Raw genomic sequence first — 20,846 nt, 5'->3', positions numbered from 1 at the left:
AGACTATTTTACCTAAGATTGATTTCCTTTTCTACTACAGCATTTGTTTATAAATGCATCCAACAAAAGGGAAGAACAACAGGTGCCTCACTTTTTCTTAACTCATATCTGATACCAGATAGTTATCCTCATTGGTGGAGGGGTTAGCAGATTGATTTATTTATGGAGTCCTCCTCTGAGGTATATGTGGGCTACCTGGAAACCATAAAGATGTTACCCACTTCCCTAATGCCCTAACACATGAGCCCCCTTCTTTTTTCCCCCCTACTTAACTTGCAGGACTATTTAGATCATTCACATTCATTAAATACTCAAAATAAAATAAAGGAAAAAATTTCAAGTTTAAAATTGGACAAAAACCTTACAGGGAAAAAAAGGAAGAAACCATTTTGTAGATAAACTTCATGCTCTGGTGTTGAAAGTTAAGGTCCACAAATCAAAAAGCAGTCATTTCTACAGAGCTAGGCTTTTCCACCGCTCTCTCAGTGAATCACGCTGTGGTTAGTTGAAAGTGCTGTTCACATAATAAATTAACCACCTCATTTCCTTCATCACCAAAATATACATAGCACCCCCATACAGATTTGTTTTAATAAAAGTAATAAAGCAAGCCCAGAGGTTATGGCTGTTATGACATAATCACACCTCTGAGATTTAAAAACACTCACTTGCACATCATGCCTCAAAAAGTCTTTGTAATCCCCCCTCCAACGAAATCTAACTGCACTCATACTCTCTGGCCCCATTTATTCCAAATAAATAATGAACAAAAGCCTTGTATATGGCAGGAGAAAATTCTCCCTTTCAATTAAACATTTGAAAAGAAAATACATCTTTTTTAATAATACTGTACAATAAACAGCTTGGGTAGCCTGATCTAGATTATTAAAGAAAATATATCACCAGAGGGACTTCCCTGGTGGCACAGTGGTTAAGAGTCCACCCGCCAAAGCAGGGGACACGGATTCGAGCCCTGGTCCAGGAAGATCCCACATGCCATGGAGCAACTAAGCCCGTGCGCCACAACTACTGAGCCTGCGCTCTAGAGCCCACGAGCCACAACTACTGAAGCCCATGCGCCGAGAGCCTGTGCTCCGCAACAAGAGAAGCCACCGCAATGAGAAGCCTGTGCACGGCAATGAAGAGTAGCCCTCGCTCACCACAACTAGAGAAAGCCCGGGCGCAGCAATGAAAACCCAATGCAGCCAAAAATAAATAAATAAATAAATTTATTTAAAAAAAAAAAAAAAAGAAAGAAAATACATCACCAGAGTTAACAGTGCACAAAGAAGGCAGCCAACTAGCCTATCTCACCCAAAACCAAAGATATCTTCTAAAGTTAGTTGTTCAAAAAGAAAAACAACCCGTGTTTATTTCTGTGGAAGTGAGAAACAATCTTCATTCTATACAAATCCAGGCAAATTAGTTTTTCTTACCTGTAATGCGATTTAAAATTATTGAGAAAAACCCAGGGAAAAAGACCTCTCATCGATATAATTTTTCCTCAATACAGACTCTTCTCCTTAGAATTCCTTTCCATGATCACCAGAAGAAAGACACTGTAACACAATTGTCCACAGCATAAGAGATTTGCTGGACAAATGTGCCATGAGTGAACTCATACCATAATTGAACAAGGCCAGTTTTCCTGTCTCTGCACCACATTACAATCACTTTGCAGGCAGTTCATTTCTGACCTAAATCTATCAAACTCACAGTCCTTTCTATAGGATCATGCATTTAATGCATATTATTACTATGATAATGATGAAGCCTTCCCCTTGAATTTAAAATATAATATAATCTTACTAGTAATTAAATTTATCTGTGCTATTCTTAAAGCTCACGATCAACACCTACCTCCAACACACATATTTAGAGGAATGAATTGATCAACATTCCTGAACAATATCAGATATACAGATATACAGAACATAGTTCTCGGAAGTGGCCTTCCTAATATTTACACATTTTATTTCTCTTCCCAATCGCTATAATTATCTAGCACAATCTTACATTTGAGTTTTCAATAATTCTTTCTAATATGAACATTATTATGTTATACAGATAGTAGTTTTTTGCACCGAGTAAAGAATTACATCTCAGGTTCTCTCTTTAGTATGCCAAACAATTATCCACACATAATTATATACAAATATTCAGCAAAATAAATAGTAATATCTATATGAATGCCAGAATTAAACATTTTTGCAATAATCGTATTTTTAGTCTATAGACTATCCATCCACATACAACCAATATCAGACTTAACCAGTATACTAAAAACCTCCTTAGAGCTCTGTGGAGAACAAAGATGAAATTTTAAAGAATTTCCATAAGCTTACATTTTAATAGATAATTTCACTTTAAAGGAAAGAGTCTATTCTGATGAATTCCATGGCAACAAAGATTTTTCTTTGATAAGGATATTATACTGTATTAATCATAGATCCTTAGAAATACTGATTTACTAATTTAATCACAATCAAAGAACATTCCTATATAAGCGCTCCCTCTGATCTGTCCCGGTAAGAATTATTTCCATAGGGAAAAGCATGTGTGTTGTCGGGGAGAAAGAAATGAAGAGATACGTGCTATGAAGACTAGTTCTTTCATCCCCAGCAATCCTTTACTTTCCACAGCCATTTTCACTCCACATGGCTATTCTAATGTTCTCTGCTCTTAAGTTCTCACTTTTCCCGAAAAGAGATTCATTAAAAAAAATACTAGTAACCAACATTTCAAGTTTACCAAAATTTTTAAGTGAGAGGGTATAAAATTTTATGGTGCGTTCACAACAGAGTGAAAAATATAATAAATGAACAACTATACTGATAATCTACCATTCGTTCATTCATTCGGCAAATACAATACTTACTGAGTATCTATGTGTGCCAGGTCCTGGGAGCTGTGGATAGAGGTGGAAACACCTTGTCCTCATGTGAGAGTTTACATTCCATTAGAGGAGAGACAGTAAACAAAAGAATACTATGATTTCAGAAATTTTAAAACTAGTGGCTGTTTTTTTGGGGTGGGGGATGAGGCGTTTAAAACACTAGGCTCCCACTTCAAAGAGAAAATAAAACTCTCCAGGTAGAGGAGCAACCCCTCCCAATCCTGCTCTCTTCCACTTCTTCCCAGCCACCCACCACCCCAGGAGCTTCTCTCTTCTGAACTCTTGTCCATTTCCTTCCTTAGCCTATTTCTTAGGTAAGCTGTGGGTGTCATCTCCTCAGGCATCTAGCTTCCTCTCTCTCTAGCATCTTCAACTTCTCCCTCTCTGTTTCTACTTCCTTCCTATAAACATTTAAACACATTTAAATCCTGACCTCCTTTGAAAACTCTCTCCTTTAAAGATCTGTATATACCTGTCTCTAAGTGCTCACCTTTCATTCAGTCCTCCATCTACTTCTGACTTCTGCCTCCACTACTCCAATGAAATTATTCTTGTTAGGGTCACCATCAACATTAAAAAAAAAAAAAACATGAAAGACACATTTTCAATTCTTATCCTACCTTTATTTTTTTCAGTGTTTTACAATATTGATTTTTGCTTCTCAAGCTCTCATCCTCCTTAGATACTGGCATGTTCTGATTTTCCTTCTACATTACAAATACTGTAATGTGAATTCAAAACACCTGGAAATCTTGTTAAAATCAGATTCTGATTCAACCGGTCTCGGGTATGGTCCAAGAGGCTTTCAGTAGGGTCTCTTGCTACTCAAAGTATAATCCTCAGACAAACAGCATTGGTATCACCTGGGAGTTTATTAGAAATGCAGAATCTCATGCCCCACCTTAGACCAACTGAATCAAAATCTTCATTTTAACAAGACCTCATGAAGGGTTTTTTTTACTGTACATTCAAGCTTGAAAAGCATTAGAGACCAGTGGTTCTCAAACCTTAGCCATTAAAACACAGATTCCAGTGCCCCACCCACAGAATTTGTGATCCTATATGTCTGGGAAGGGGGTGTAAGAATTTGCATTTCTAACAAGTTCTCAGATGATATTGATGCTGCTGGTCCAGGGACTGTACTTTAAGAAGCAATGGTTCTCAACCCTGCCCGTACATTAGAATCACCTGTGGAATTTTAAAAAGTTTGTTGATGTCTAGGGCCCACCCCAGACCAATTAAACTAAAATATCTGGGGAGGTGATGTAGGATAGGATTTTTAAAAGCTCCCTTGCCTAATCTTAAGGTTTCTAATTTAGGTAATTTAGGAGTGTGTTGGTTGCGGGGGGGGGGGTAGTGGTGAAAAGAAAATAGTATAGGATGAATGCTAGTCATATTATGGTAACATTATTATAACACATTATACTATAACCTCTTAAACATCTGTTCTACCCAACTCTGCCCTGTAAATAAACACTAGAAGTTATAATGGTCTACAGGTTTGTCCTAGGCCATGTCTCTGAAATGACCATTTCAGGTAATGGAGCAAAGCAAATAATATTTAATTCTTAAAATTCACAGAGAAGAATCCAATATTTGTGAAATGAAAAAATATAAAGATAGTGTTAAAACTCTGCATTAAAGAGTATTTGACTTGCTGCAAAATTAGTCTTAAAGATGAAAATTTGAAAGAATATTATGAAGAGAAATGTAACCTAGTATTAAAAGTATTTTTTCATTTTTACTGGAAAATGAAAACAGCTTTATTATTTTTCTGGTTACATAAATCCTCACAGTAAAATACACACACACACACACACACACACACACACACAAACGTATAAGGCAGAAATTAAAACCAACTGAAAGCCAAAGTTCCTGAGATAAAACACATTTATCATTTGACCCAGCTTTCTTGCATCTTTTTATAAAATTTGACTTACTTAACAAAAAAGTTATAAAGTATAAAGGACACCATGTACCCACCAAACAGTCTAAGAAATACAATATAGAGTTGAAACTCCTGTTGTACCCCTCCCAGTTCCCGTTCCCCTCCCATCTCATGCCTCACTCAAGGTAACCACTACCTTAGATTCCAGTACTTATTTCTATATTCTTACTTTGTACATAGGTATTCATAAATAGTACATAGTATTATTTTTCATATTTTAAATTTTTATACAAATCATAAAATACTATACATATTCTGCAACTTGCTTTCTCTCTTAATATTGTATCTTATGAGGTTTATCCATATTAATATAGGTAGCTCTAATTGGGTCATCTTTGCTCCTATGTAATATTCTACCATCTGAGTATACTACAGTTTTATTTTCCTGTTTTCCAGATGAGGGACATACTGTTTCCAAATTTTTACTACTATAAATAGTGCTTCAGTGAATTTCTTGTACATGTCTTCTTGTGCACATGAGAGAGTTTTTCAAGGCTATGAATATCTAGCAACGAAATTAAGTTGAAGAGAATCCCAGTCTCTCACTTTACTAGTTTCCAGTTGCTCTCCAAAGAGGTTGTGCCAGTTTATACTTCTACAAATAATGTGTAAGATTCCCAATGCTCCACATTGTTGCTAACATCCAAATTGTCAGACTAACTTTTGACAACCTGAAAGGTTTCCCATCGTGGCTTTAGTTTGCATTTCCCCAACTATTAATCAGAGTGATAATTTTTTTCACATTTTTATTTTGTGTGTGTGTCTCCTCTTCTGTCAATTGCCTGTTCACATCCCTTGCTATTTTTCTGTGGAACTGTTTTTTTCTCTTAATTTATAGCAGATCTTTATAAATTATGGATCCTTTGTAGGTTTTATGTGATGCAAATACCTTCTCCCTGTCTGTGGATTTTCTATGTACTGTTTTCTGATTCAGAGATGTTTTAGATTCTAATGCAGAACTTAAAAATCTTTTCCTTTATGGTAGGTAGTACCTTTAGTGTCATGTGTAATTTTTTTTCATTCATTCATGATAAACCTAGTTTAAAATACTTTAAAGTTTTAGAAATCCTAAAAATGATTTTTGTGCCAATGTATGAAACCAGAAGGTGAACTTAAGTAGAAATGGAAATTGATCTAGTTTCATTGTCCAAGGTCAATGACATACAAGGAGTAAGTAAACAAAAGACAAAGGAAATTAGCTATTTCATTGTTAATAATTTAAGGTATTATTGGTAAAAGGTTTTTCAAACCACACCAACATTTCACATTTCTTTTAAAGATAAGTAATGGTGTTATACTAGGGTGTGTGTATATGTACATGGCTTATTACATCGTCAGTGATTTCTAAGAACCTGAGAAAACTATAGTTAATACCTCAACATAGGAAGCATAATTCAACCAGAAGTGAAAAAACATACCCAGAAAAGACATTTTAAAACTTTAAATTTAGTAATAACCAGGAAATTCTAATATATGAGTTCATGCTCCCAGTCAAGGTCAATTACTTGTTTTTGTTCAATTATAGAAACAGCTCAGTTATGGTCAAAAATAAATGAAATGGGCTTCCCTGGTGGCGCAGTGGTTGAGAATCTGCCTACCAATGCAGGGGACACGGGTTCGAGCCCTGGTCTGGGAAGATCCCACATACCGCGGAGCGACTAGGCCCGTGAGCCACAATTACTGAGCCTGCGCGTCTGGAGCCTGTGCTCCGCAACAAGAGAGGCCGCGATAGTGAGAGGCCCGCGCACCACGATGAAGAGTGGCCCCCACTTGCCGCAACTAGAGAAAGCCCTCGCACAGAAACGAAGACCCAACACAGCCATAAATAAATAAATAAATAAAATAAAATAAAATAATAATAGCAGTTAACATTTATAGAGCACTTTAAAATAAATAAATAAAATAAAATAAAATAATAATAGCAGTTAACATTTATAGAGCACTTTAAAATAAATAAATAAATAAATAAATGAAATACCTAAATTGCAAGGCTAAGTTTGAATTTCATGCATAAATACCTGGTAAATCAGGGATTCAAGTACAGCCCGTATCCTGGGATTTACAGTTAAGGGACAAGATTGTAAAAACGTTTGTCAAGGAACTCATCTATGTGAATACTGCCCAATTTCTAGAACAACTTCCTCTATGTTTCCTTCACCTTTGCGTTTTATCGATTTCAAAATATTGCTTTAGTATAGGGGGCAAAATCCAGGTAAAGTCATCTAAGTGGATATACATGGGACAGACTCTTTTCTATATCCCACTCTACAATAACACATAATTAAAGGATTAAAATGTTTAAAAAGATTTGGACAAACAATACAGGACAGATGAGAATCCTTATTACCCTTTATATACCTAAACTAAAACATTTCATGATCCCTACAATATTAACTATAAAATAGGTTTTAACAGAGTAATGTCACCACTGAAGAGTTGGGTTATTTTGGTTTTGTTTAGTTTTTATCCAGAACTGATCCCACAGAGGGGGTGGGGAAGTAAAATACAAATTCCCACCTTTGAGGTTTTACGATGAAAAACTGCAGCTGGGAAGATGATTTTCCTTTTACAGTGACTCCTCATTATACATAATAATGAGGAATAAAGATGGCCTGGATATAGAAAATCCACTAAGGGTTCCAGAAACTCATTTTGGAAAACGATTTCACTCTCTAATATCATCAAATGATCTAACAGAGAGGCACAAAGGAGGAAAGGGGACTGCCCTGTCTTTCCTACTTTACTGTGCATGCTCATTAACAAATACAGGTGTAAATGAGCATGGAAGTATCTAAAACACAGTCCAAAGAAGAAATAAATAGCAAGTAAATCCAACTTACTCAAGTTGTACTCTCAGGATATGACAAGGCCAAGCTAAACCATCATTCCCCATGTCCCACAGAACTCAACAGAGCCAACCCTGCATCATCCTGCTCTCACCCTGGAGTGTTTTCTTGGGAGTAACACCAAGCCACTTTCCAGCAAAGTCTTTAGGGGTCAGTTAGGGATATGCTGTCATTCGACCACACTGGCTGCCTCTCACTCCAGAAATAATGACAGGCATGTGTTTTTGAAATCAGCCCTCCCCATTTTCTAAGACAAGGACTGGAGTGCTGCCTTGAGCATTTTAGCTGTTATTAAACCAAAAGTATTTTAGTTTCTATTGAAATAATATTATAGCTTCTATTATTTCATCTATTTAACATTCTTTGAACAGCTTTCATTTTTAAAATCAGCACTGTTTGGCCACTCACAATTTAAGTCAGAATAAATATAAGTATTAAATTTATACTAAAAGCACTTAAAGGTCCCAACTAAAAAGAAATCCAGCCCCACTCTGGTTGTACCGGAAGTCTATTGTATCAAGGTTTAAAATTAAGTGGCCCATCGGCTGGGAAATGGAAACAGATATTTGTTTTACAGCACATTTTTCCTAATACATAATCACTATAAGAAGTTTGAAAATAAGTAAAAAAAAAAAAAAAAAAGGAAAGGAAAAGAAAAAAGATTCCCTAATCACACCAACAAAGATATAAATATGTCACCAGCCAGTTACTTTTTTCTTCAATGTAAATGCACATCTCTAGTTCTAAAACACAAATTGGTTTAATTCTGTATCAACAACTTTATTGCAATTTAAAAGTATGTCAAGAGCAATTTCTCATGTCATTAAATCGGCCTTGAAAGCCTAAATTTTTAATGGTTGTATAAATGTTTCAACCGGTGGATATACCATAACTCATTTAACTATTTTCCTATTGTAGCTGCTTCCAACATTTTGCTGTAACAGCAAACTTGTATGTGAATTTTAGAAATAGTTCTTATTACTGCCTGAGAAGAGACTCCTAAAGGAAGAACTACCAGGTCAAAGGGATGCCTTTTCTTAAAGTGCATCTTGATTGGTAGTAACTATTTGCTAGAAATAACAATTTACACTTCCACCAGCAGTGTTTGTGAATGCTCATTTCACTGTACCCTTCTTACTTGCACAGATATTTATCATTTTATTACAACTTTACTCGATTGTTAGGTTGAAATAATAACCCCTTGTCTAATTTGGGTTTGTTTGATAAAGAGAGAAATTTATATTTCATCCATGGTGAATGGTATGTAGAGGCTCTTTGTAAATGTTTTGTAAATGTTTTATATAAACCAATATATAAATGTATACAAATCAACAAGAAAATACCAAACTCTAATAATAAAATGTGTACTAGTTACATGTACATGTACATTTGTGGCCAATAACTTCCCTACTTCATCATCTGGCTTTAAACTTATGTTACATAGCACAGCAAATCCACTCTTAGGTATATATTCAAGAGACATGAAAACATACATCATAAAAACTTATACACAGTTTTACTATACATCCATATCTCTCTAGATAAAAAGCCAATAGACTAGTTTTGGATGGATCCACTGAACAATGCTAGCTCACCTAAGAACTGAATATCTAATGGTAATTTCTTGTTGCTCATTAACCAATACCTATTTAAAAATAAAATGCTAAATCTATGCCCCCAAAATAAAATAAATAAAAATAAAATAAAAACTTGTACACAAATGTTCATAGTAGCATTATTCATAATAGCCCCAAAATGGAAATAACCCAAACTTCCATGAACTGATAAATGGATAAACAAAATGTGGTATATATATATACAATGAGATACTATCACCCATAAAAAGGAATGAAGTTCTGATACATGCTACACTATGGATGAACCTTGAAAACATTATGCTAAAGGAAAGGAGCCAGTCACAAAAGGCCACATATTGTATAATTTCATTTATATGACAGATCCAGAATAGATAAATCAATAGAAACAGAAAATAAATTAGTAGTTGCCCTAGGGCTGGGGAAGAAGGGAGCACTGGAGAGTGACTGCTAATGGTTTCTTTTTGGGGTGATGAAAATGTTCAAAAATTAAGGGTAACAGTTTCACAACCCTATGAATATACTAAAAACCTTTGACTTGTACACTTTAAGTGGGTGGATTTATTCATGTATGTATGTATGTATGGTTTGTGATTATATCTCAATAAAGCTGTTTTTAAAATGTATGTGTTGCTACGTTGTGGTCTATAAAGCTCCTACCAAAAAAGTGGACTTGTCTCTTACTCTAATTTTTAGAAGTGTTTAATACTGCATATTTTTTGAAGCTATGTTGTTAGCATTCTATAATGCTCAGGGCAATTATACCTTCTTAGGATACTCTATCTGTAATTAACATGAAATATCCCTCTTTGACCTGTTTAATGCATTTTGCCTTAAATTCTATTTCATCTCATGTTAACATTGCTGATTTTTTCATTCGTGTGGAATATTTTTCTTCAAATTTCAAATATCAAGGTTGCTTTTTTCTTTAGAAGTACCTCTTGCACATATACATCTTAGTGCTATATTTTATTTTTAAAAGTCTGAGATTCTATTCATAGGGGAATTTACCTATTACTATACTTTCACCTTTACCTATTACTATACTTATTCCTCTCATCATATACTTTTTTTATTTACTATACTTTCTTATTTTCTTTTCTCTGCCTTTGGTTGGAATGATAAACTTTATTTTTTACTCTCATGATTTATATTAAATGTCCTATTTGTGGTTATTATACATATATTTCAGATTATGTTTTTCTAAAAAATTGTAGAGTTAATCTATATCTGAATCTTTTTCCTGAGAAAGAATCCTAATACTTCATCACTTCTTTTTCTTATACCCTCTCATGTTGAGTTGATCTGATCCAGACTAATATATTTAAAAATGAACATTATAGTTAAAAAACTATGAGACTCAACAATACAGATACACTTTACTGGATATGTGTGTATTGTAAAGCTCTCCACTGTTTTCTTACCTTGATCCTGTTTCCTCACAACAAGCCTTTCCCTTCTTCGGACCTCCATTCCCCCTCCCCACCCCATCCCCCCCGACCCTCCGACACTTTAGGCAGGAGTAATTCCATAAATAATTCTTTCAAAGAAGGTCTGTAACAACCAGAGAAGGTGAATCATTATAGATCCAAAAATGCTTTCATTTTCCTCTCACATTGAATTGCTGGTTTGCCTGAATATAGAATTATAGGTTCAAAATAAAATTTTTCTCACAACTTCAAAACTACTGCATTTCTATCTTTTATTACTTGTTTTTTTTACCAATAATAGGACTGATGTCAACTTGATTCTTTCCTTTGTAGGTAAACTATGTTTGCTCTCTGGAAGCTTTTAGTTAGTTCCTCCGTATTACTAGCATTCTGAAATTTCACAGGAAGCCATCTGAGTGTAGGTCTTTTGTTACTCTTTTATGCAGTATTCATTAGGCCTTTTCAAAAGACTTGTCCTGTCAACTGGAGAAATTTCATTCTATTATTTCTGTGATTATAACTCCCCTTCACTCATTGTTTATTTGAACCTTCTGTTAGATGAATGTTGAAGCTTTAGAAGGAGCTCTACATCATATGACTTTTTGTTCATGCTTCCCACCTTTTTCAGTTTAAGACTGCACTCTAAGGAATCTCTTAGCTCAATCTTCCAATTCATTAATTTGCTTTTAGCTGTGTCCACTCTATTTCACCCGTTTATGTGTGTTTTTTTTAAATCTTAACAATCATATTTTAAAATTCTTAGATCGGTTTAATTTCATTCTATCCCATATTTGTTTCAGAAATGCAGTAACCACTTATCTCTCTGTGAATGTTAATTTAACTTATTTCAGAGTCTGTTGCCTGTTCATTGTTTCTTTGGGTGTTATTTTTTTAAGTTTGGTGCCTCATTTTTCTACCATAGGTTTTCCTCAAACATTTAGTGATTCTTGGCATCAAGATCGTTTCAGAGTCCCTCTTTGTCTGTGTATGCTGTTTCTGTTCAGCACCATGTGCCTCGAGTGATAATGTGGGATATGATGCCAGGTGTCATGTACATGTCAGGAGTTTGTCCTGCCAGGAAGAGACTCCTTGAGCTTCCTGACAATCAAAAGCTACTTGAGGGATCACCCAGCCTCTCTGGCCTCTGTGTTATACTCAGTGCTTTAGCTAGGATTCACAGAATATTGAGGGAGGGGGGTCACCACAGGCTTAGCTGCTCTATACACACCTGCTTATCTAGTCCTGCAGGTCCCCTCCCCACTACTTGAATATGACTCTGCTTTCAGAACCCTACTGATCTATATATTTTCGGGTGTGGCTCCACCATGTTTCATTTTTCTGTGGATGTGATTCTTCAGGCTTAATATCTTTCAAGAATTCCTGAAATTTCTACCCACTGATGGGACCCTTTCTTATTTTTCCCAGACTATTATCAATTGATTCATATAAGTGAGTGTTTACATAGGTACAGATATATATGCACAACTTTTCTGTCATCTTACGGAATTTGGAGTTGTGGATATGCCAGTGGTGGTGGTAATGTAGTTAGAATATCATGAGCTCTGCCTACCATTTTGATCATTTTCTTAGTGTCATTATTTGCTAAACAGTCTGTACTCCAATGTTAATATGGCCATATCTCTTAATCTCAGACTTGTATATCCAACTCCTAGTTTCCTGTATTTCTTACAGGCACCACAAATTTAACATGTTCGAAACTGAATTGCTAACCTTATCCTCACCAAATCTGCTCCACTCAGGCATCCTCAGGACCTTTGGAGCAAATTCTTCACAACTCCTTTTCCCTCATTATCACCAAGTAGTCCCTAAAAATAGATTTAACTTCTTTCCATTTCTACTGCCATTAACTTTGTCCAAGCCACCATTATCTTTCACCTGGAGTAGTCAGAGTCAACATTTAAAAATACAAATCAGATCATGGCATTCCTCTGCTTAAAACTCTTCCTTTACTTCTCATTGCTGTTGGAATGAATTCCAAACTGTTTTCACGTTAAATGCTATCTCAGAATCCAAATCTGGAGACTAGGTCCCTGCTATTTACTTAAAGACCACTTTGATGCCAACAGGTTATTAGCCTCCTGGGTTCTATAAGTTTGACTTTCTCTTTCCTTTGTTCCACTAAGGAACTGAGGTATTCCATAACTTCCATAACTTCACCTTGAATTAATATAACTATAATTTCTCTTAACTATGATGCCTATATCATAAAACTGCTATAAGAGGTATACTCTTTAGTTACTAGGCATTTTATCTATCTGTAGCTAGATCAGTCCCTTTAGGAACCATCCTCACCAGTGAACAAGTCCAGTTAAAGGTTTGGATGCCTCTTGGTCTAACTTGCTCTAAAATGGGAAAACTCCAGTTAAGTCCCAATATATGACCGGTTAGTCCAGGCTTTGACAGTGTGAGCCTGGGTAAAAATCCTAACTACTCTAGGACACAGCTTCTTTTCCTGTCAGATGAGGAGGGTAGAGTTGTATGATCTCAAAGGTCTCTTCCATTTCTAGTGGCCACAGATTCCATGACCTCATATATTTCCTTAGAGAAAGTATAGTACCTATCACTCAAATCTCATGAAAATTATATAGAGGGTAATATTCTATTTCAGACTTAAGAAGAACTTTCATCAAAGAGAAAATAATTCAACTTGAGGTTTCTGGAGACCACTTAAGCCAACATGGATTCATTTTGCCAAGATTTAGTGCTGCTCTCAATTGCCTAAGGAACACAATCTCAAGAACTGGAAATACAGCAGCAACACCAAGAAGCACTATTACTACTATTACTACTACACAGTAACAAAAATGAAAGGTTTTAGCTCATACTGGGAAATGACCAAAAACTAACTATAATAATCAAATAGGAATGAAAACAGGAAAAAAAATCACAGTAGGTACCAAAGGTTTCTTCCTGAAAGATCAATAAAGATCAATAGTTCATACTGGTTTACAAAAAGAGCCAACGTACCCCCCTTTCTCCACACCCCTTCCATTTTTATAGCGACGTTAAAAGGAGAGGCTCTTCAGATTAAGTTACTAGTCGTATCTAGAGTTTTAATAGTCTTTAAACTGATTATAGTCTATTATAACCTTTGATCAAAATCATAAAGACCAGGAAAAAAAAATTCTCTCCTTCCTGAATAATTTATAATACCTAACTACCTTCCCACAAACTGTATAAACCTTTGAAAATGGGAACTTATTCCCACTGACAATTACTATGCCAAGCAAGTTTGAGTACTGTCTCTGTATTGATGGATTTCACAAATTAAATGATCCACACTGCTTTACCTGATACATTCCAACTCCAATGTGCTTCGGCTCAATTTTCACTAGCTCAGCTAATGGATCTTGTACACGCCTTGCTATGGAAACTGAAAAAACAGAATCAGAAAACAAGTATGGCTTAATGTGAAAAGCAGTATGCAGATAATTACTATTTTAGTTCCTCATAATGCATAGTTATCCCTCGTTATTCCTCCCCCAAGGAGGCCAACAATTTAACCAAGTTTCAGAGTTCCTTTTTTTTTCCACACAAAAAGTGAATGCAAAATTTCAGGATTAATTATGTCACCAGAACTCCTAGGTGTTCCTGAGCACGAACACATTGAAAGGGTTATACATTTGGAAAAACAAATAAAACACTTAGTTGCTATATTTATACAATTACCTGTTCGTTCTTTAAATATAGTATAGTAGGGCACCTCACACTTTAAAGAACAAGTAGATATTTGTTTTACTTTTAAATAATCCTGCATTGCTATAAACATGATACACATTTGTACATTAAATATGCTTATTAGGACTAGATCCTGATAAAGATGAGTAAATGATAGAATTATATCTTATTGCAATCAGAGATCAAGTTAGTTGACTAGTGAATACTCTTGAATCACCTTGAATACGATTGCAAGATCAGTCTGAGAAGTGATCTGCATCCCAACTGCTTGTTCCTGACAGTCCTAATTACATCCCTTTCTTGACCATCACTTTCCATTTTTAAGATACTTGAGAGTTAACTTTAAACATCCTTTGTGTCATGATTTTTACTTAGTCATCATATATTATCATCTTTTTAAAAGCCGTATGTTATTAACAAAATCTTATAACTAATTTAGCTTATAAGATAGATTTAGTTAGAGAAAAGAAATTTAGTTGCATTGAGTGTTTACAAATGAACAGCTTTTATTTTCTAAACACATGAAAGCTAGTCAGTGTCACCTACTCATACAGAAGGTTGGATGAAATATAAATTCATTAAGTAAAAACATTAAGGCCATTAAAGGAAACCCCATGCCTGTTTTCGTGTTAAACTATTCAAGGTCTGGTAAAAGAAGCCACTTCTTAGAAGTAACTATCAGATTCTCCAGTCACTGATTTGTGCCACCTCTCATCAGAGATAACATCTACTGTGAACATCAAGTTTACTGCACATTCAAGTCTTTTTCATATCTTTTATTATTACTGCCAACAGACAGTGACAATGGCAGCTTGCAAAGCAAGCTTAGAGAGCAATAAGCTGATGTTTTACAATCTGCCTATTTCTCCCACAGAAGAGATAGGGATTCCAAGGCCTTCACATACACCTTTCTCATCAAATCTCATAAAAAGTTAATTAGTGCAAGCATGCCAAGTTATAGGAGAAATGGTTTCCTTTAATAACCACATTTATAGTCATATGAAAACATATGCCACCAGAGAAATACCTGATATCCTCTAAAACCAAATACAGTCAGGCCTCCATATCTGTGGGCTTCACATTCACAGATTCAACCAACTATGGATCAAAAATATTTGAAAAAAAAATTCCATAAAGTTCCAAAAAGGAAAATTTGAATTTGATGCTCTCAGCAACTATTTATATTGCACTTACAACTATTTACATAACATTTACATTGTATTAGGTATTATAAGTAATCTAGAGATGATTCAAAGTACATTGGAGGATGTGCATAGGTTATATGCAAATACTATGCTATTTTATGTAAGGGACTTGAGCATCCTTGGATTTTGGTATCTGAGACGGGTCCTGAAACCAATCTCCTGTGGATACCAAGGGACAACTCAACTGTATTATTTCCTTATTCTAGCCTTTACATATATTATACAATAAGAGTGATTTTCAAACACATACATACATTGCCAAAATATTTTCGGATTAAAAAAACAACCCACAACAGTAGACCAAGTTAAGGTAATAGGCATCAGAACGTTTGCTGTGTAGGAAGGCAATATTAGAAATTCAATAACAGTATATCAATAATAGGTAAATCTCTCAAATCTACACCTTCAGGAAAACCCACATTATGAAAACCTAAACTTAGAAATTGTGTGAGTAGATCCCATATTTTAACATTTCTGAAATACACAAAAGGATTTTAAACTATTTTCTACTGGATTCCCTCCTAACATTTCACTGCCAGTGTATCCTTTGTTCATCCTAATATTACTAAATATTAGCAACAATGGATTAAAAATGATGGCTTCTAGATGACATATTAATTCTACAATAGTCCCAATGGCTTCTGGAGTTACAGTGTACCCCGTAAACAACCCCTGACATAGATCTAATATTTCTAGAATTGGCATTTCACTTTCAGATGCTGTTTATTCTGTGTAGCATAGAAACCCAAGCATGGAAGAGATGGGAGGCAGGAGGAGGGAGAGAGATGAACATTGTTTAAAGTAGAATTCGAAAAGTAGTATGCTCAGGCTTTGGAGAAAAGATGGTGTTGTTTTCCTGCTGGCAGGATAATCAAGAGAAGGGTTATGCAATAAACAGTAATAATGATCAGGCTGACAACAGATTTCTGAAAGTAACAGACAGATAAGTAGTTCAGGCAAAAGGACTTTAATAGATTGCTGATAAAAAAAAAAGAAGAAGGAGTAAGAATCATGGCCCGAAACTTGGGGCACATTCATATTTTGAGACAGAAAAGAGAAGGAGGAAATGGTGAAAGAGGCAGAGAAGGAATGGTGAGGAAAGTAAAGCAAAAGAAGTCAAAAAGACTTCTGGAACATGTTAAACATAGAGCTACCCTATGTCCCTATGTCCCCAAGTTTTTACTCCTAGGTACATACTCAAAAGAAATAAAAACATTGGTCTACATAAAATCTTGTACATGGATGTTCACAGCAGCATTATTCATAATAGCCAAAAAGGTGAAAACAACCCAAATATCCAACAACTGATAAATGGATGAATACAATGTGGTATACCTGTACAATGGTAAATTATTTGGCAATACAAAGGAATGGAGTACTGATATATGCTACAGCACGAGTGAACTTTGAAAACACTATGCTAAGTGAAAGAAGCCAGCCAATCACAAAAGACCTCATATTGTAATGGTTCCATTTATATGAAATATCCAGAATAGGCAAATCCATATAGACAGAAGGTAGATTAGTGTTTTCCAGGGATTGGGAAGAAGAGGGGAAGGGGGACCGATTGCTAATGGGTATGGGGTTTCTAGGGGCAATGAAAATATTCTAAAGTTGGATAGTGGCAATAGTTACACAACTCTGACTATACTAAAAAATGATGACATATACTTTAAAAGGGTAAACTGTATGCTATGTAAACTATATCTCAATGAAGTTGTTATGTATTTTTTAAATGCAGTATGTCCAAATGTATGGCAAATATTGACTATTTTGCCCACATGTAATGTCAACATTTCTCTGTATCACTGCAACTATTTACCACTGTTTAGGAAGTTCTACTTAACGCAATTGGAAGAGAAAAGAAAGAAGGTATAATTACTCAAAAGACAGAAACTAGATTATTTATTATTACTTGCAGATGATGACTGTCTACTTAGAAAACCCAAGCGAGTCAACTGAAAAAATATCAGAACTAATAAGATTTCAATCAGTTGGTTGGTTTCAAGACACCCAGACAAAAACTGATGCTCCACCATATGCCATCAACAACCAATAAGAAAATATCATGAAGGAGAATCTATTCACTGTCTCTGTGTGTGTCTGTGTGTGTGTGTGTGTGTGTGTGTGTGTATTGCGGGTGAGTAAGAAAAATACAATGTGCATAACCTGGATGAAGGTATAAATTTAATGGAATTTCACTGTATTTCTACAGAGTTTGAAAAATATTAGTTAAATGGCTCTAAAGTTTATACAGAAAGAAAGAAATGCATAGGACAAGTGCAATGAAAAAAAAGATTAAGGCAAATCATATTATAAGCCACAGTAATTGAAAGAGTCTTGCGTTGTAGCAGACTAGACAGACCAAGGAAAAAGGGAAAAAAGTACATATAGGAATTTCGTTTTTTGTTTGTGTTTTTTTTTTACATGGAATTTCGTTTTTAATAAATGGTAATTTGTTAAACGGTAATGAAACATATTGTGTAAAGGAAGACAGTAAAAAGCAGGGAAAAGCAGGGAAAAGCAGGGAAAAGGAGCTTCGACTGAGTGAAGATTATCATCCTAAAAGGTAAGCAACCAGAGCTACAGCCATATGCAGTAGCACTGAAAACAACATTTCCCCCTCATTCATAAGGTATCTTATATCCAAAGGACAAAAGGGGTTCTATTGGTTTTGGTCTTCAGTTCCATGAAATACATAGAATCTTAAAGCTTCTAGAGCAAATAAATGTATTGCTTAAAAGACTGTACTAAACTGTGTTCTCTTTAAAATTTGCCTTACTCTGTTATCTGAGAATATCAAAGTGGAAATCTTTATTTTTAAAGTCCAATACTCCTTTTTTATACTTCCTCTTGCCATCAGACAGCAACAGAGGAATCCCCATGCTGTCTTATTTCATTCAACAACTCCTAATTAGAATTTTTTTCACTAAAAAGCTTATTAAAATGTAGTTTTAATGCTCTTAATGCAAATTTATTATAATCTTGATCCTCTAATTAGTAATTACATTTTTCAATAATGAGCTGACAAATCTGTTGACCTAATATAAATACTCTATATCTTGATTGCAGTGGTTGTGGTTACCTGACTAGTACAAGCTTTTCAAAATTCATAGATGGTGTACCTAAAAAAGGTGAATTTTACTTTATGCAAATATACCCTTAAATTTGAAAGAAATATCTTTTCTCTAAGGATATCAAACTTTTTCTTTATTTTTCTTCTTTCTGTATAGTCTCTACTTCTTCCATGTAGTGTACCCCACCTCCCACCCCATATTTTGGCATCTGTCTTTAATAGCATAAGTTTTCCTTACATGTTAAGTGACCCTAGACTTTCCATCAGGGGTAGGGTACTAAAAAGCTGACTGTTAAGTGCTTTGCTCAAAGGTGAGGTTTGTCAACTGTGGGCTTCACTATAGGGTGATTTGGCCATTTCTTTGTGAAATCTCTGATCTCAGTTTCTTTAGGTGTTTTCTCTTGTGTTCTCTTGTGTTCTAGCCAGAATCCCCTAGTCTCCCACATGGAAGATTTAGTCCTCTCTAAGGTACCTACAACAGCATGTCAATAATTATTTAATCTTTCTTTTTTTTTAGTAGGTATTCCCACTCTCACTTATAACCCATGTCCTCCAGTGTAGAAACCTTCGGTTTAACCCTCTCTAGAGAACAATTCTCCAGTCTTCTGCAAAAGTGGAAGAAGGACAGTTACTCAACGTGTGTGGAATGGGAGGTCTAATTCATTTCTTCTTTTTTTACTGATGTGAAATTCACATAACATAAACTTAACCATTTTAAGGTGTACCGTTCAGTGGTACTTAGTATACTTAAAACATTGTGCAAACCACCACCTCTATCAAGTTCCAAAACAGTTTCATCACTCCCAAAGGAAACCCTGTACACATTAAGCAGTCCCTCTTCATTGTCCCCTCTTCCCAGCCCCTGGCAACCACCAATCAGCTCTCTGTGCCTGTAGATTTGCCTATTCTGGACATTTCACATATATATGCAATCATACAATATGTGACCTTTTGTGTTTAGCTTCTTTCACTTAGCATGTTTTCAAGGTTCATCCATGTTGTAGCCCGTATCATTACTTCATTCTTTCTTATGGCTGAAAATACTCTTCCATCGTATGGATAGACCACATTTTGTTTATCTGTTCACCTGCTGATAGACATTTGGGTTGTTTCCAGTTTTGGGCTATTGTGAATAGTGCTGCTATGAGCATCTGTGTACAAGTATTTGCTGAGTACCTGTTTTCAATTCTTTTGAGTATATACCAAGGAGTGGGATTGCTGGGTTATATGATATTCTATGTTTAACTTGATCTCACTGCTTTTTAAACAGACTTTCAATCAATCCTCCTATTTTAGACCCATTCTCAGCCCTCCCAAGATACTTCTAAAGGTGCTTAGTGCATTTCCTGAGTCTTTAGGGTTTCTACGATCTATTTCAGGTTAGCTCTGTTTTCTACAATGCTGTCTCAGTATTCCACTTTCTCAAGTTGGCTAGATCTCATCCGGTTTCCAGCTTCAAAACTATTGTTGCCGTTATCTCCTCTCCCATTCTCCTTGTCCTAGTAAGTTTATGCCTTCATTCTATCAAGTTACTGTCATTTTAATGAGATTTCAGAAGAGAGTGAAGGAGTAACAGGTATATTTAATCTTCATTTTAAATCAGAAATCCATAATAAACGTTTTAATACCAACTATCTATTATTCTATCCATCCAATTTAAACTGTCTCAGTACAATGAATTTATTATGAAGGGAATGTAAGCATATATAAGGATAACTTCCGTTTTCAATAAGCTGATAAACTGGTCAAGAAGATGTAGTAAGATAAAGGTCATTTTCTTACATATGTTTAACACTTGTATGAATGTTGAGGTTCCGTTATATTTGATATGGTAAACTTATGGAGGGTTGAAAGGTAAAACCCACACCCACAGATAGGTCAGGTCTCAGATGAAGTATGAAGTCATCCCAGGCATCAATCACTAGGAAAGAGAAAGATTCCTAGTGAGAAAACAGGAACTGAAATGGAAGTGGGGCCTAGAAAGCCAAGAGTGGAGACTCTCAGTTAATTTCAATATTTGCTTCCAGGACCAGACTTTGAAGACTCAGAATGTCTAGGTAGGTGTTTTGAGTTGATATGGGTCAAACATAGTCACTGCCAATGTGGAAACAAGCTAAGACAAAGAAAAATGGCACACCTGCAGTGAAT

At 35.2% G+C, this 20,846-nt stretch overlaps 1 protein-coding gene across 2 annotated transcripts in view; it reads right to left on the bottom strand.

The window, feature by feature from the left end:
* The window catches only part of SRBD1 (S1 RNA binding domain 1), a 227,775-nt gene that overhangs the window by 81,861 nt on the left and 125,068 nt on the right, over nt 1–20,846 (bottom strand). For both annotated transcript variants that reach the window (XM_082358018.1, XM_082358019.1), the window contains exon 16: nt 14,030–14,112. In XM_082358018.1, coding sequence (XP_082214144.1) covers nt 14,030–14,112 — 83 coding nt within the window. The remainder of the gene's footprint in view (nt 1–14,029; nt 14,113–20,846) is intronic.

Source organism: Balaenoptera borealis (assembly GCF_965194805.1).
Source record: "Balaenoptera borealis genome assembly, chromosome: 15".
Taxonomy (NCBI): Eukaryota; Metazoa; Chordata; class Mammalia; order Artiodactyla; family Balaenopteridae; genus Balaenoptera; species Balaenoptera borealis.
The sequence above is the reverse complement of the archived record's forward strand: the minus strand, read 5'-3'. Positions and strand labels throughout refer to the sequence as shown.